At 40.4% G+C, this 17684-nt stretch overlaps 1 protein-coding gene across 15 annotated transcripts in view; it reads left to right on the forward strand.

The window, feature by feature from the left end:
• Positions 1–17684, forward strand: part of CCDC158 (coiled-coil domain containing 158) — a 92293-nt gene that overhangs the window by 777 nt on the left and 73832 nt on the right. For 4 of the 15 annotated variants that reach the window (XR_006888051.1, XM_046657537.1, XM_046657526.1 and 1 more), the window contains exons 1-4: positions 223–484; positions 5808–5847; positions 13926–14068; positions 16723–16937. Coding sequence is in view for 13 of the 15 variants with exons in the window: in XM_046657537.1 (XP_046513493.1) it covers positions 13999–14068; positions 16723–16937 (285 nt within the window). In the remaining 2 variants the exon portion in view is untranslated. Of the gene's footprint in view, positions 1–221; positions 485–5807; positions 5848–13925; positions 14069–16722; positions 16938–17684 lie in introns of those variants that run through there. The other 11 variants (XM_046657533.1, XM_046657534.1, XM_046657527.1 and 8 more) reach the window with 8 other exon arrangements.

Here is a 17684-nt window from a genome sequence, read left to right on the forward strand (position 1 = left end):
AGGAGGATGGGGAGAGCGGTTAGGCGGCTGTAGAGAAGTGAGAGGCCTGGAGTGGCAGCGAGTACAAGGGGAGGCCCGAACCGAGGCTCGTTTCTGGGGTAGGGCTGCCGGGATCCGACGCCTGGCTACGGCAAGCAGCCTCCTCAGTTAGCGTTCCTGGGCCCGCCTGGCGCTCGGTTGCCCTGGCGACGGCGTGCCGGGGGGGGGGCCGGGGGTAGTCGGCCCCAGCCGGCGGCCGCCCGGCCCCGCCCCGCCCCGCCCCCCGCCTCGCCGAGGTGCCCAACGGTAGCCCGCGCGATCCGCGCGGAGGGCGGCGGCCGGAGCCCGAGCACCGCGAGGCTGAAGTGGGCGGGGCCGCGTCCGGCGCCGCCACCGTGAAGGAGTCGCCGCCGCCGCCGCCGGGTTGACGCAGGTGCGGCCGCCGCGCCCGCCGGCGCCCCCGCGGGGATGCGGCCGGTCTCTTAGGATGAGGTGTTGGTGGCAGGTACAGGGCGGGGCCCGGCCCGGGGCAGGGTTAGGGCCGGGTCTTTCTCCAGAGGACCCGGAGCAGCGCGTCTTCATTTCTGGAACCTTCCAGGCCTTTGTGTGTTCCTTCCCCAAATGGGCTGCTTTTGTTTTCGGGGATCGCAAGACCTCCGGGCACAGTGGCTGTAACTCTGGGACCGCAGGGCCCTGTGAAAGTATTCCATTTGGGGGAGTAACCGCGGATCCTGTCCCAAAATTACTGCTAACTCCTGTTCCTACCCCACCTCCGGCGGACAGGGAGACGGGATGGGAAGACATGGAGATAAAGAGTGTCTAGCCTTGGGCAGTCTTCAGCTTCTCATCCAAAATGAGATTCTGTTTAAAACTGTGCAAGGGCCTTTTCAGCTCGAGCTCTCCCTGTAAGCCACCGTAGGAGTCTGGCTCTGCCCCATTAGCAGCATCAATCAGAAACACAATGAGTTTTCAATTAAGTCCATCCTTTTCCACAAAAGTCTGCTGCAAGTCCCCAGTCGGGATGTTCCTGGTTTTGTTCGTGCATCTTGATGTACCTTAACGTCAGGGGAAAGTAGAAGAGAAGTGGAGTGGGCTAATTCTCAGGGGTTTTGGACTGGCAACCATTTCTTGCTTCCTCAGCAGCCAGTTGAGGAAGGGGCGGCCCAGTGCCTTCCACGTTTCCCAGAGACCAGCCAGGCAGGACTGTTTCTCTGTGTAAAGTCATGGGGGTGGGGGTGGGGGAGCGGGAGCGATGGGAGAGGTCTGCTCCTCCCACCTCTGTACCACACTTGTTGTTTTGAATCTTCGACAGTTAACTGTTCATTTGTGTAGTGCGTTGAAAGGGTTTTTATGCCATGGAAATAATGTACTCCCAAAATAGAGGGCAGAAATTGACAATTTATTTGGTATGTGTAAAGCCCTCCGTATTATGTTTTACAGAGAGGACTCAGTGTTGTCTACTATGTTAGTGTCTCTCACTTTAAAACTATACAGTTTATTAAATAAGGCCTCTTGTGAGCCATCTGTTCCCAAACTAGGTGGCCCCAAATTATATGGTCTTGTAGGCCGAATAAGGGCCACTCAAAAATAGCAAGTCCTGATCCCTGGAACCTGTACATGTTATAAGGAAAAAGAGTCTTTGCATAGGTGGTTAAGTCAAAGATCTTGAAATGGGGAGATTATCCTGGATTATCTGGGTGGGCTCTAAAAGCAAACACAAGTGTCCTTATAAGAGAGGGGCAGGGGAAGATTTGATCCAGACAGAGGAGGAGAATGCATTATGACCACAGAGGCAGAGATGGCAGTGATGGGGCCACAAGCCCGGTAATGCTGGCAGCCAGCAGAAGCTGGAAGAGGCAAGGAATGGATTCTTTCCTAGAGCCTCTGGAGGAGCACAGCCCTGCCGACACCTTGATTTCAGCCCTGAGAGACTGGTTTTGACTTCTGGCCTCCAAAACTGGGAGAGAACGGATGACTATCATATTAAGCCACCAAGCTTGTGGCAATTTGTTGTGGCGACTACAGGAAACTAATACATATGGTCATGCTTCTAGATCACATAGAATCAGTCCTGCATTGATGAATATTTTAAAGCTCTCCGCTGGGGCAGTGGCAGGTTTAGTATTGGAGACCACTAAATATCTTCCTGAACTCCGTAAATCCTAAGGAAAAGGTTTGAACAAGGAATTTGGTAAGAAGAGAAAATAAGTTATGTGTGTAGGAAAGAGGAAGTCCAGCATGGAAAGCAATTTTTTAAACTTTCATTTTTATTCCCCTTACTGTATAACTGTATTTGCTCTTGTTGAGAGAATAAAGGTACAAAGTGACGTAGGCTTGGTCCTTAGCTCAGACGTTATTGAATATCCATCATTGTAGATCAAATAAGAGTTGCAAGAGTTGCAGGCACCTGGGGATTGAGGTCCAGGCCTGGGGAAAATAAGCAATGCAGAAGTGCCTCCGTGTGAGGGGATGTTAAAATCTGACTAAAAGCAACCTCTAGTCATCTTGAAATGAAGGCATTCTGGAGTTTTCAGGTTGCAGGAAAAAACCAGTGTTCAGGTTTAATTGACTGACTTCTGGGACCCAGGCAGCTAATTTGCACTCCCACTCTTACCCTACAAAACATCATGGAAATATACATAAAAGAGTAGCCAATCCGCTTTCTTTTTGAGCTGCTTTTTTGAGGTATAATTTACATACTATACTATTCACCAATCTTAAGTATAAAATCCAGTGATTTTTAGTAAATTTACAGAATTGTGCAATCATCACCAAAATTAAATTTTAGAGCATTTTCATCACTCAAAAAAGATCCCTTGGGCCCATTCTCAGTGAATCCCCATTCCCAACCCCAGCACCAATCTACTTTTGATCACTGGTCTACTCTAGAGTTAGGCTTTAGTCCCTCTGCTGGGCTGTGCCAATGGCCTCGTAAGTGGCCTCTGCTTCTGCTCAGTATGTTTTCTGCCTAGTGTTGGAGGATTATATGCCCTGATTAAAATCCTCCAACTTTCCATCACAATTTGAATAAACCCCAAAGGCCTTAATATGGCCTTTTCAAGGCCCCTTGAGTTCTGCCCCCTGCCAGCATCACCAACAACCTCTCAGGGTAATCTAGGAAAGGAACTGAGAATCAGCACAGCATGCCTTCGGGCGCAGTACATAGTTGGCTGTCCATAGGCAGGCCTCCCATCTTCCCTTGACTACATGCAAGGGATGTAGTCACTAGCCTCCTGTCTCGCCATTCAGTGAACACTGAGCCCTTCTCATCTAAGTCATCTGCGGGGTTGACTTCTTTTTGTCATTCAGCTCAAATGTCACCTCCTCAGAAAGTCCTTCCCTGACCTCCCCTAACTCAGAAGCCTCAACTCAGGCTCTCTGTATACTACTCCCCTGTGTTGTTCTCATCATTGCACGTAGTCACTCTCCAAAGTTCTATTTTTGATTTGTTTCTTTAGTGTCTCTCTCTCCCCACTAGAATATAAGATCCATGAGGGTCGAAACTGGATTGGTCTTGATCTTAGCTCTATCTCTATTATTTATAGAAACGCTGTTCATAGCAGCAGTACATTTTAAACCATCAGAGTGCCAACAATAGTAATTAATAATTATCAAATGCTTAACAGTGTGCCAGGGCCTGTGCTAAGTGCTTTATATGCATGAATGATTTAATTGAAGCTTACTACTTTTAATGTGAGATGAGTAAGGGGAGCATGCCTTCCAAATATAGTCTCTTACATTAAATTATTTTTTTCAGAGGCGTTGGGCAGTTTTCTTTCTCTTATTATTAGAACATTGATTTTAAAGACTGGATCAGTGTACATTGACACCAGTAATATGTATGTCAACGTATATGGACACCCTAAAAACTGAGCTGGAGAGGTTTTTGCTAGGAAGGAAAAGAGGAACAAAAAGCAGAGTATAAATACAAGCAGAGTCCGAAAAGAGCAGGACACAGCAAGTAGGCTTCGACTGGAGCACGGAGCACAGTATGTTTCAGGGGCGTGAAGAGGAAGGAGATGAAGCTGGGAGGTTGATTAGGCCAGATGTAAAGGTGCTAGTCTTTGAGTGCTAGTCTTAGTTCAAACCTTAGTCTTTGAGCAAGATATGGCAAAATGGCTCTGGTTTTAAAGAGAACTCTTTTTTTTTTTTGAGAAAGATTAGCCCTGAGCTAACTACTGCCAATCCTCCTCTTTTTGCTGAGGAAGACTGGCCCTGAGCTAATATCCATGCCCATCTTCCTCTACTTTATACATGGGATGCCTACCACAGCATGGCTTGCCAAGCGGTGCCATGTCCGCACCCGGGATCTGAACCGGTGAACCCCGGGCCGCCGAGAAGCGGAACATGTGCACTTAACCGCTGCACCACCGGGCTGGCCCTAAAGGGAACTCTTAAAGATTAAAAGAAACTGAAGCTAGAAGACCATTTTGAAGTATTTTGTAGTAGGTCTGGCAAGAGTTAATTAAGCATGAAAAAATACAGTGGGACTAAAATTGCATATTCAAGGATTCCTTCCTTCTGACTTATAACTACACGTAAGTTTTCTTCACTGAGTTCAAAGATCTTACAGAGGTAAGATGTGGTGACTAACTGGAGGTGGAGTTTGAGTAGATGAAGAATAGATGAAGATGGTGAAATGTCTGACTTGGGAAGTTGAGTTTACGATGTCATTATCTAAGAACATCCTAGAAAGCAAATTAGGTGGGAATATGAAGGGACCAGATTTGAGAAACGATGAATTTAAGATGACTGTAAACATATATGCGAGGTGTTAAAGGAACAGATATTTATTAAAATTTACCTAGAGCCAAATCTGAACAAAACAGCGTGAAACTTGCTGGAGGTAGTGGAATTGTCCCTATCTAGCTTTGCTGTTGACTGAAAACACCTGTAAGAAGTCATCATATATTTGGTCATCTTTTTGCTGAATGTTTTCCGTAGAAAATCATAGAATGTCCAAGTTGGAGAGGATTTTGGAAATCTTCTAGTCCAACACTGTGCCCAAGAGAAAATAGCCAGTGACCATTGTAACGAACAAATGCTGATCCACCCTCAGTGTGAAAACCTCACAAGGAAGCCCACCATGTATGCGTTCCAGGGGCTCTAGTTTTAGAAGGCCACCTGCACCCTGAACCAGACCTGCCTCCTGTTGTTTCTGCTCATTAGTTCTAATTCTGCACATAGAATATTCTCACTCATCTTTCCAGTGTGGCACCTGCTCACTTAGAGTCCACTGAGGTAATCCAAAAATCCTTGTAGTTTATCATCTCAGCTCCACTGCTTAAAATTTATAGACCTATTTCTCACTCACCAGACAGAATAACTTTTCTAACGAAGCACAAGGGCCTGGTCAAAGCATCTGTAAGCAGTAAAAAGCAGTTCAGACAGTCAGAAGACATTCAGCTGGTCTATTTACTTAAGTCAGTTTGAACTATACCTGGAGAAAGGTCAGTCCTGGGAAGGTAGGTACAGGGGCACGTGCTGGAAGTTTTACTTGCTGTGTGTCTCCATCATGCCACTAAGATCTGTATCAACAAAATCAGCATCGGACCAACAGGCTGCAAGTAACTGAACACGTTCTGTTGTACAAACATAGCCTAGATAAGTACGATAGACTATTAACAATAGACTTTCATATACAAGATAAGCCCAAAGGAAAAAGAATTTAAAGGTTTCTGTTGTTGTTGTATGTGTGTTTTAGATGTTGTCGAGATCTTAAGTGATGAAAATGAACTTGTGAATTGAACATTTTGAAAATAATACCTTTTAGATAATGAATCATTATATATTAATGAGAAGATTTTAAAATATTTTATTTTTTTCAGGTGTTAATAGGATAAGTGAAAAGAATATCCAGATATTAAGGTATCTCTTGTTTCACTTTGAGTTATATTTAAAAATTGTGAACACACACAACTGATATACTATTTATTATATCTATATCTAATTTATTTTAGAACTCAAAGCCTCGAACTTGGTGAATGCCTAGGCTGGAATATATAAGATAATAAAGCTGCAAGGGCTTCTATCTCTGTGGTTTTCAAACTCCACTCAGTGGAGCCTTCTGCATTACAGAAAAGTGACTCCAGGGCAGAGAGGAGGGTGTGTAGCTGGGGCTCTGAAGATTTAAAGAAAGGCTTCCACTGCTTAAAGAAAGTTTGGAAAACACAACTGTAATCTCATTTAGTAATGGTGGAAATTGAGATTCAGAGATATGAAAAGATTTGCCCTTGCTCTCACAGGGACCAGTGACAGAACTGTTTCCTGATTCTCCGTTCTGTGCTTCTCCATACTGCCTCCCTATAAAACAAGTATTATGTGCTGGTGAAGTATGGTCTTAAATAGCTTAATTTTATGTTACATCATAATAGCCCCTGTGTTTACTTAATGCAATTTAAACCCACTTTCTTTGCTGTTAGTGGACTATGTGAAACTTATATCTTCTTTCTAGATAAAAAGAAAGATACAGCCATTTACTATGGGAAAGTGAGTTAGTACACACTGCTTAAATAGAAAGACAGTATTGTTACTCATGTTTACTATCGTGTTATGTCGTATGATAGACATATAGATTGAGGCAGGTGCTGTTTAGTAAATTAACGTGAGTTATCTCAGTTAACTCTTATTCTTTTGAGGTATATACTCTTTATCTGCATCTTATAGTATTAAATAGGTTAAATATTATTCTCAAGGTCACATACCTAGTAGATCACAGAACTAAGATTTGAACCCTAACAGTCAATAACGACATCTAGAGAGACAGAATGATTGAGAAAGCAACCACAGAGTGGTGTGAGGTTAATAAGCAGTTAACTAGCTCAGGCAGTAAAGTGCTGTTCAACATTAACTGTTCTCATGGCATTTCTGAGACTGTACCAGCCCAGATATTTTGTATTTGGATCAATCTTGGGGTACCTTAGAATTTCAAAGGAAAACATAACTGCAGACTGGTGCTAGGAGAATATGGACCAGTTTTGTAAAATCCCCAGTCTCAGGCTTCTTTGGAAGGTAGAATGGTTCACATCCTAGGGGCTTTAGTCATGACCCAGAAATCTAGATATAACATACATTATAATGCAGTTTGTACTCAACTAAAATAAAGCATATGATCTTAATTCAAATCAAACTCATTTTCCACTTTACCCTCAAGTGTACATTCTCTTACTTTTTTCTTTTACTTAAAAAAAAAAATCCTTACTGCTAAACTTCCTCTGTCTTTATTCCCTTTTCTTTCTTTTGAAAAATTGCGTGTTTTAACAAATTTTTTATTCGATTTATTTACACTAAAAAACAAAACAAAACGGGGGACAGCCCAGTGGTGTAGTGGTTAAGTTTGCATACTCTGCTTCAGTGGCCTTGGGTTCATGGGTTTGGATCCCAGATGCAGACCTACACACTGCTTATCAAGCCATGATGTGGCAGCGATACACATGCAAAATAGAGGAAGATTGGCACAGATGTTAGCTCAGGGACAATCTTCCTCAAGCAAAAAGAGGAAGATTGGCAACAGATGATACCTCAGGGCCAATCTTCCTCACCAAAAGAACAAAACAAAACAGTTCACGCATTTCTCCAACCCCCCATCCCTGGCCTCGTGCAGCTACCAATCTGTTCTCTGTATCTATGAGCTTGGGTTTTTGTTTTGTTTTGTTTTTAGATTTCACATATAAGAGAGATCATATGGTATTTGCTTTTCTCTATCTGACTTATTAGTCAGACCATATTGAGGAGGAACCAGACAATGCAAATTAGAAACATTATGTTACATTTCAAAAGAACATTTCGTTGCAGATGTTATAGCTGAATATACAGTCTACTCTTACCTTTCCTCTCAATGGTAAGGCAACGGAAGAGGAAGAGAGAGAAAGAAGCAGAAAATAACTGGGAGTGAAACAGAGAGAAATCATAATGGGAGACCCATTTTCAGGGTCAGTTGTTATTCAACTCAATTACTTGATTTACTTTAAAAAATAGCCTTTAAAAGCTATCCTTTTACATGTTCTGTATGTTCTTTTTGGGATTTCATGTTAGTCAATATTCTGGTGCAGAGAACAGATTCCACCCTAGACAATTTGAATAAAAGGATTTATTAAAGCATGTTAGATGGCTCACAGAGTTATTAAGATGATTGAATAAAAATCTGTAGGATGAGATTCCAGAATCTATTCTTAAGTCTATACTGCAGAACCAGGCTGCCCAAGGAGCTGCTTCTGCCGTGATCAGGAAGCTGCTTGTGAAATCAGGAGGCATCCCTTACTGCGTGTGTGGAGATAGGACCGCCTCAGCCTGAGCGGCTAGATTAGCCACAGTTACTAGTTCCAGAACAGCATCAAAGTGCTCCAATCAGGAAACATTGTGTGCAAAATCAGGAAGCTGCCGCTATAGCTTCAGGGTCCCGCATCATGCCACGTTTTCTACCATTGAGATGCCAATTTCTGCTAAATCAGCAACCCTCAGAGACGGAGTTGGGCTCCAGAACCATGCCACACTTGCTATAATCCAAAAAAACAAAATAGAGCATAGGTTCTAAATCAACTTACTATGGAGTTAGTCACATTCTGTCACAGTCACAGGAGAGGGCACCTTAAGTAGCCATAGGGAAAGAAAGCGAGGCAGGACTGTGCACATGAGGAAAGATGCAGGTGCACAGCCACCAAGGAGAAGGGATAAGAATCCAGGAGATACTTTTAAATTCTTTAGCTTAACTGTGTAACAAAAACGAAAGCCTATAAACTATTTTCCTCTAAAAGTCCTTTTCTGTGGTCTGTGGTTTCTAAGGCCTTTTCTGCAACACTCCGATCAACCATCCAGAGTAGAATGTTTACCAGCTATTTCTTCCAGAAATGTCAGGCTCCCTTCAGTGTAAAGCTTTTCATAATTTTAAGTCAGGCAGAATTGTTCATCGTAAATCTTGGGCATACCAGAAGAGGCCAAGATCTCATCTTTGTACTTTACTCAGAGATTTAAATCAAACCCATTTAAGTTCGTGTTACGATTTCCAAAACAACAAAGTGCAGTGTTTAAACAATTTTAAGACTTATTGAGGCAAAAAAAACTTCCTTTTCCCAGAAATCCTTAACAATTTAATAAGCTTTATGCTCGAAAATAGAAATGTTTCACTTTATAGTGTCACGAAAGTAAAGAAACACTGGATGACTTGACCAAACTGAGGGTATGGTCAGTCTAAAATAGCGAAAATCTGAATTACAAGTATTTTTTAAAGACGGATTTCAGTACTCTAAGGTACATAAAATAACTAGCAGCATTGGCAAATAGAAGTACTAAGCATCTTTTTTACAAATAAATGGTTGTTTTAAAATTCTTGTTTAAGTAAGTAAACCTATGCTGTCTTCTTTTAGCTACTAATTTTCCAAGAAAAAAAATTTCCCTCTGAAGGACTGCTGCTCTTCAGTGGCCTATTACCAATCAGTGGCCACTGAATTATTGAGTTTATCACATTCATCGTCTTATGCCAAAGTAAACAAACGTGGTTTCTATATCAGAGTATTCTAAAGTCAAACCTTCTCCTTTCGCCTTTTCCCTCTTCTCCAGCTTCTAGTTCCAGTGCTGCTTACCTTGCTCGTAGGTTCTCTTTCCTGCTTGATGCCGAAAACTTGGGATGAGGCCGAGTGGATTAGTGCGTGGTTCCCCAGCACTGGCTGTGCTTCGCTTGTGCTGCTCATTCCTTCGTGCTTTCGATCTAGCTGTCATTTGTGATAGTAACATTACTCAGTAATTTGAATTTTCTTAGTGTCTTTCCTCATCCTGAAGAATCTCCAAATGCATCATTTCAGTCTGTAAGTTAAATTATACAGCAAAGGTTCATGATAAAACTTGTTTAAATGAGGATGTTTTTTTCTTTTCCAAATAGCAATCTCTTCTATTTAGAACATTTAAATTGCCTAGCAATCTTGACTAACATTCTATTTGTTATAATTCTTGATGGAATGTCTTCCTACCTACTACTTATTTCCTAAAAATGATAGCACGAAACATATTAAGGTAGAATTTATCTAGTTGTAGTTTTGACAGATGACACTTCAGTAATCAAAAGGGAGAAACTGTAAGTGAAATAAAAAGGAATTCTCTTCAATAAAAATTCTCTTTAGCTCACAAGTTTAAAAAGAAATTTTTAACACTATGCTTACAATCATGCATTATTGTAAAATGATAAGCAGTATGTTATATGTGATCTTCTCTTTCTATCACTTTGATGGTCCTTGCCTGTATTTTTATAGAATCAGGATTCTGATTTATTAATTTGATCTTTTGTTTTTCTGTTTTCTACCTCATTAATTTCTGCTTTTATTTTTATTATTTCCTACCACTTGCTTTCTTTTGTTTTACTTTTTTCCCTACCTTTTTGTGTTAGAAATTGAATTCACTTATTTTCATTCTTTCATTTTTATTGAAATAGGTGTTTAAGGCTAGGAATTTTCCTCTTTTCATTGCTCTAATGTATCTCAGATTCTGATGTGTAGTGTTTTTGTTGTCATTATTTTTCAGAAATTCTTTAATTTCTGTTTTTATTTCCCTTATCATACAAGAGTTATTTAATAGAAGGCCTTTTAATTTCCAGGTGGAAAGGCCTTTTTGTTTGGGGTTTCACTTTTAGTTTCTAGTTTTATTACTTGTGACCAGAGGATGTTGTTTGTAACATTTCTACTTTATGGAACCTACTTATCTTTTATTTGTGCCCTAGAATTTGATTGACTTTTGTGAGTGTTCCCTGTGCGCTTGAGAGGAGGGTATATTCTCTGTTATTAAAGTGTAGTGTTCAATGTATACCCAAAAAGTTTACCTTACTGATTATTCATCTAAATCTTTTCTATCCTTACTTGTTTTTTGTCCATTTGACTTGTCTCACACTGAGTGACCTGTTAAAGTCTCTCATTGTTCCTGTGTTTCTAGTTCTTACTGTGTTTCCTTTACTTTATGTCTTATCTAAGTGGTGGCTGTGTTATATGGTGCATAGAGTCAGAGTATTATATCTTTATTGTGGAATGCGGCTTTCACTTGAAGTGCCCTTTGTCTTATTTAATATGCTTTGGCTTGAAGACTTCCTGGTCTGATATCAGGATTTTAATCTGTGCTTTCTTACTGTTTTCATTTTCCTGGCAAATCTTTGCCCTTCACTTTATTAGTTGTCTTTTTGAATCAGTGCCATTTAAGTGTCCCCTTGAATACAGGATGGAGTTGAATCTTTTAAGAGCCAATTTGAAAGTCCTTTTCTTTGAATAGGCAGGTTAAATCCCTTCACATTTATTGACAGACTGTTGTGTTTAGTCTAAGTTCTCTCATATTATTATTACATTATTATCTTGTGGTGTAATTTCTGTATGTATTATATTCTGTTTACTGTGTGTATTTGGTGTTTTCTTCTTTACTTTTTCTTTTTAAAATTCTTTTGTCACTTGAGAAGGTTTGTATTTTTATTCTAGTGGTTACCTTTGCATTAATACTTTTTATAGTGCACCGAAAACCCCCTTTTTTTCTTACTTAACCCTTTGTTTTTTGTCTGTTTTAAATGATATCCTTTGACAACCAGGGACTGTCTTCTGCTTTCTCATTTTTCCTCTCTTCTCTTGCCATTTTTTTTAAAATTAAGATTATGATAGTTAACAACCGTGTGAAATTACAGTTGTACATTATTATTAGTCATGTTGTAGGTACACCACTTCCCCCTTTGTGCCCTCCCCCCATCCCCTGTTTCCCCTGGTAACCACCGATCAGTTCTCTTTGTCTATATGTTAACTACCACCTATGAGTGGAGTCATACAGAGTTCGTCTTTCTCTGTCTGGGGCTTATTTCACTCAACATAGTACCCTCAAGGTCTATCCATGTTGTTGTGAATGGGACTTCTCTTCCCATTTTTAGTTACATCTGTTCTTCTTTGTCACACATATATACTTGTATATTATTCTTTAATGCTTTTACCCCACCCATGTTTTAGTCTCAACTCTACAATTGAGTATTTAAATGTTCACCATCAGTCCTTTTGCAAAGTATTCCCAGTCATCTTTTTTTTGTAATGTTCATCTTTACCTTTGTTTCCAGATTTTTTCTGAAAAATTTAAAACCTACAGAAAAACCAAAGGATTTTCATCAGTTGTAATGCTTTCCCACATTTGCCAGTCTTAATGTTGTTTTATTAGGATATGTTTCAGAGTTGATCAGTCTTGATCAATTTTCCCTAATATGAAAAATATGTAGTTCGGGTCTTTTTTTATTTCTAGGCAACTTTCTTGGATTATAGTTTTAATTAATACTTCTGTTTCATTGTTTTGACTTTTTTTTTCAGAGGCGCCAATTATGGTCAGCCTCCTTTGCCTGTCTTCCATTTCATTTGCTTCCCTTCCCACCCTGTTTACTTCTTTATCTCAGTTTTCATTCTTTTGGTTGTTCTGATTTTCTTCAATGCCTTTATTACGTTTTCATTATGATCTCTCCTTCCTTGTATACTTTGTAATTTGGTTTCCATTTCTTATATACTTTGTCTTTTTCTTCTCTTTCTTTCCTGACTTCAGCCAACTCTCATTTCATTTCTTCTTGTTTGTTTGTTTGCTTGTTTGATTTGTTTCTTGTCCACTTCTGTTCTTTGGTTTTACATTTCTGATTCAAGGGTGATTTTTCATATCTCCACATGCTTGTTGGAGAATATTTAGTTCAGTCTGGAGTGTTGTGTTACTGTTTCCTTGACTACGTATTTGTCTGTAGGGCGGCCAAGGCGGGTACTTTTCATCAGCAGAAAAGATTTTATTCACCTTTTCTAACATTTTATAGTAGTTTTGTATAGATGTGGTCTGCTTTAGTCTATTCCTGTTTTTCGTGGGCAGGATTTCTAGTTTGAGGGTGTCTTCTTCCGTGCGGTTTCTCTTATGGATGGTGGTGGGAGAAGGAGGGTTGCCGTATGTTGCCTCTTTTTGTTTCTGCTGGTCCCTGAATTTCCCCTCTCATTTCCTCCTTTCCCTTTACTGCCATGACTCCAGGGGAGACCACTGCTTCTCTCTGTACCTGATTCTCCCCCAAAAACACTGCTTCTCCTAGGCTGCTACTTCTGGTCCCCTCCCACTTTCAAGCCCTTAGTGCATAGCCAGGGCTGTAGACTGTCGAGTTCCAACCTATGCTTAGTATCCTGGCTTTCATTGTTCACTTTCTGGGGGTGAGTTTGTCTGTGCTTCCTCTCAGCCTTCTGCTCCCCTCTGCTCCTGTTCAGTCTTTTCAGCTTCTCTCCCGTTCTCCTTCTCTCCCATGGCCTGCAGTGTTGGCAGGTGGACTGTGGGAGCTCTTTTAGAAAAAATTTTCCCTCTGCTTACAAATATTTGAAGGTTGCACTCTTCTCTGTCTTTTAGGGATGCTTAAAGTATGGAGCCAATGTGGTTTTATTTATTTGTTATCTTTATTGTTTTTACAGTTGTTTTCAAAGGATGAGGGGGAGATTTGGAATCAGGCCACTGCCATTGTTCTCCAAACTCAGAAGTGCCGTCTTGGCCTAATCTAAACTTATAAGCACTTTTTGATATCAAAGCAGTTTTTCCACTTTTATTAATGATTTCCAAATTGCTGATTTGTGATTTTTTTACTAATTTGTGACTTTTTACTAAGGAGATATTTTCTTTCATTATTTGACAATGTAACTTTATAAGAGACTTGAGAAAAAACTGTGCCCCAAATCAGAATGCTAATTATCATAATAATTAGAGTATTAGTTTCTGATTTGCAAGTTGTCTTTAATAAGCGACTTGGCCATTAAAATCAACAATTTTTAGAATAAGATTCTATTCATCTATTGCTTTTATATAATAATAAAATATTTCTATATAATATTTTCTTGGTGAAAAATTACTACTAAATTTCAAATATGAACAATGTCATTTCCTCTTCTGTGAGTTTTTTTCACATAATGCCTTATTAATAAAGATTGAATCTCTGTCTTTTATAGATAAGAACTAAAAGAACCAAACAGGGAAGCATTCATACTTCAAGATCTCTAAGAACAGGTAGCAATATTTAATATGGAACCAAAGTCTTGTGAATCAAATAATGAAGATCTTTTATCAAGTAGTGGCATGACAGCCAATGGAGGTATGTATTCTTTATAGAACAAAATGGGAAAAAATTAGAATTAAGCAGTCTTCATAATATTCGTTCAAACTGCTGTTCTTTAGTATGTTTTCGTTTTAACTGTGCTGGGCACAGACCTTGGTCATGAATGTTTACCATGTTGTTTGTAATTCTACTTTCTGAGGAAGAAATTGTTTAGTCTTTTAAAAATAGCGTATCTGTTTCTTAGCATATGTTTACATTACTTTTTTGGTTTAAAAATTGTCTCCATGTTGAGGCACTTCAACACATTCCATGTTTCCCTAACGTCTTCTCTTCCTCTGTCCACTCTAAGCCAGAATTTGTATCGTTTTCCCTTATCCACTCCCACATCCAGCCAGGTACCAAGTCCTGTTACTTCTATTCTCAGAAATGTCTCGAATCCATTTTTCTCTTTCTGTTCCCATTACTGCTGTCCTACTTCAGGCCCCCATCAACTCTGACTGAAATTATTTCAGTCAAGAGATAGTCAGGAAAACAGAAACAGGTGGAATAAATAGGCAGAACTTAATACAGGAACTCTGTAACACAGGTGTTGAAAAAGCTGAGAAGTCTCGCAGGGAATGGGTAAGACAACCCAGAGATTACAAACTGCAGGAAGCTGCTACCAGCCCTGGGGCTAGAAGGACCATGAGAAAAGAAACTGTTCTGAGGACATAGAAGCAGGAGCTAGAACCACAGAGAGGGCTGCCCAGAGGGATTAAGCCACCACTAACAGGAAGCCTATCTGAGGCAGGTGAGAAGGAGCAGTACCTTAACTTCTCGTCTCCTCCTGCCTTCTCATTGTTCGCCAGCGCCTCCTATGGTGAACCTACCAGGAAACAAGTTGGGAAGAGAGCCCGGGAAAAGTAGTTCTCTACACCACACAGCAGACTAGGGGAAAGACAGAGAAGGGATTTTCTGGCAGTCAGGCAAATGGCCTGCACAGTCTTGACTGCTTTCCCTTCTTGGCTCTCTCATCTAAAAGTATGTATCCAGAGTTTATTCTCAGTTACAGGTCTGTTGTTTTACTGTTCTGCTTAAAAACCTTTATTTTAGCAGCCTTATTTTGCAAAAGCTTCTGCTTCTCCCATCCAAATACTAACCAGGCCCTATCCTACTTAGCTTCCGAGATCAGACGAGATCGGGTGCGTTCAGGGTGGTGTGGCCGTAGACAAGCTTCTCCTTCTTAGGATGCTCTTCCCATCCTAAGATGCCATTGTCACTTCCGCCCCACTATACCCATCTGCCCTGCCCACTTCCTCACCTCCCCACTTACACTATATTCCTCATACTCATCACGGGCACTGGCACTTAGCTCATGGGTTGTCTTTGCTTCCTCAGGCACATTGTCATCTGGTAATATCATTGTCCTCATGGATGACCTGTCTAAGATCTTAGACCCACAGCTTCTTGACCTTTCTAGTTATTATCATTTTGACTTTTAGTCTAGCCACCCACTTTCGTATCTTGGCTCTATCCTCTGGACTGTTGGGTCTGATTTTGAGTCCTCCTTCCTTTTGCATGAAAGGTAGCATATGTTTTCAGCTGAGTGGTTTTCTCAGCCTGCTTATAGAAAAGCTTCTCTTCATTTCACACTGTCTCTGTTCCTCAGTCCAAGCCAGTGGTGTTTCTTGACTGTAATTCTCTAAAATCTTTGTGGGTCTTCTGTGAATCATACTGGGTTTCACTTACTTTGTCTTCCCTTTAAATATCGGAATTTCCTCAGAGTACTCTTCTTAATCCTCTTCTCTTTTCACTCTTTACACTGCCCCCAGGTGATCCCATTGACTCCAGAGATTCACTGGAACTCATATGCTGATGATTCCTGAATCCTTATCTCTGAAACAAAACACGCTCCTGAACTTCAAGTCCATGTACAGTATTTGCAAATCAAACATCATTACTTAGATGTTGCTGAAGCTCAAAACCCACGAGAAATCTTTTGACACCTCCGTCTCTCTTACTTACCACATATATTTCTCAAATCCATGCTCTTGTATCTATCACCACTGCCTCTGCTCTAGGACAGACTCTTGCCACTTCTTGCCTGTATTGTTGAAAGCTTTCTTCCACTTAGATTCTCTACCTTCAGTTTTTTCCCCATCCAATGCCTTTTCCACACTGATGCCAGAGAGCCTTTTCAAACCACAAACCTAGTTATAATACCCCCCTACTTTCAAGTCCAGTAATGAGTCCCCAGAGCTTTCAAGATGAAGTCTGAAGTCCTTGGCATGACCACAAGACCCTTCATGATCTGACTTATATTTTCATTCTCATATCTGGCTGCTACTTTCCTTTCACCTGGAATATGCCATGCTTTCTCAAGCCTCTTCACCAACAATTATGGTGCTCCCACTGCCTGGAATGCTCTTCCTCTTCTCCTGTCCTCCATACTAGTTAATTCTTGTTCAACAATACTTCAGAGTTCATTCAGCTCAAGCGTCACTCGAACACTGTCAAATATCCCTTCTCCTCCCTAATCCTCCTTTTTACCTTGTGCTCATCTCTCTCAGAGCTCTCACCAATCTTTCTCTTGTCTGTTTTCCCCATGAGGCCTCGGGCTCCTCAGGGTTCAATAAGGGAATCATCTAGGATAATGTTTGCCACAACGTTATTTCATAAGTTAATTAATTGATTAATTCTTTAATATTTAGGTTCAAGTCCATTTTTTATATCATCTATTCGTGGTACAATAATTGAAAACACAGCTTCAGCTGGGACATTGACACAAATTCCTTTTTTCCCTAAATATGAAGTGGAACTTGATTCTCATAGAAAAGTCATCCCTTACCCTGGAAAAGAGCACATTGAACGTGTTTTAGAAGAGTACTCCCATCAAGTCAAAGATTTGCAGAGAAGACTAAATGAAGTGAGTTGCATTTTTACTTCTAGTACCTGAGGCCATTTTGGGATGACAGTGAAGCACGTTGCGTTGGAATAGAACCTAAACTTCCTGGAAGAAAAACTTAACTGGTTAAACTTGTTAATTTGGCCTATGCCTTCTATTTCAGTATTAAAAATTGGACTGATGAAAAGTCTACATACCTATTTTTCTTTTGTTAATAATTAGTCATAATGCATTGGTTTCATGGTTAATTTTAATGAAATTTGGATAGCTCAAAATGTTATAATTAATGACATTCGTCTGTAATTTTGATTAATAATTGGTTCAGGCCTGCTGTTCTCCTATCACAATACCTGGTTTTTCTATACAAAGCAGTGGTAGGAATAAGTTTTTAGATACATGTGTATACATGATAGCTACATAGTATATGGAAGTTATTTGCTAAAAATTTCAAGTGGACTGTATGTAGAATCAAGCTGGCTATAGCCAGCTTTACAGTTGCATGTTGGGTCCCAGTAGTCTACAGCCTAAAAGTCAAACTTACCATCGGATACGAGGCACTTCATCATATAACCTCCCCTTGTACATTTGAGCCTTATCTGCTACCTGTTCCCCATATGTTCCCTCCATTCCAGGGATATCAAGTTACTTGCTCTTCCCTGCATGTACCATGCTATTCTAGACCGTCATGCCTTTGCCCGGGCCATTTCTTCATCTTTACCTTGTCTGCCTGGCAAATTCTTATTACCCATCAAAATTCAGCTTAAGCAT

This window comes from Equus quagga, chromosome 3 (assembly GCF_021613505.1).
Source record: "Equus quagga isolate Etosha38 chromosome 3, UCLA_HA_Equagga_1.0, whole genome shotgun sequence".
NCBI lineage: Eukaryota > Metazoa > Chordata > Mammalia > Perissodactyla > Equidae > Equus > Equus quagga.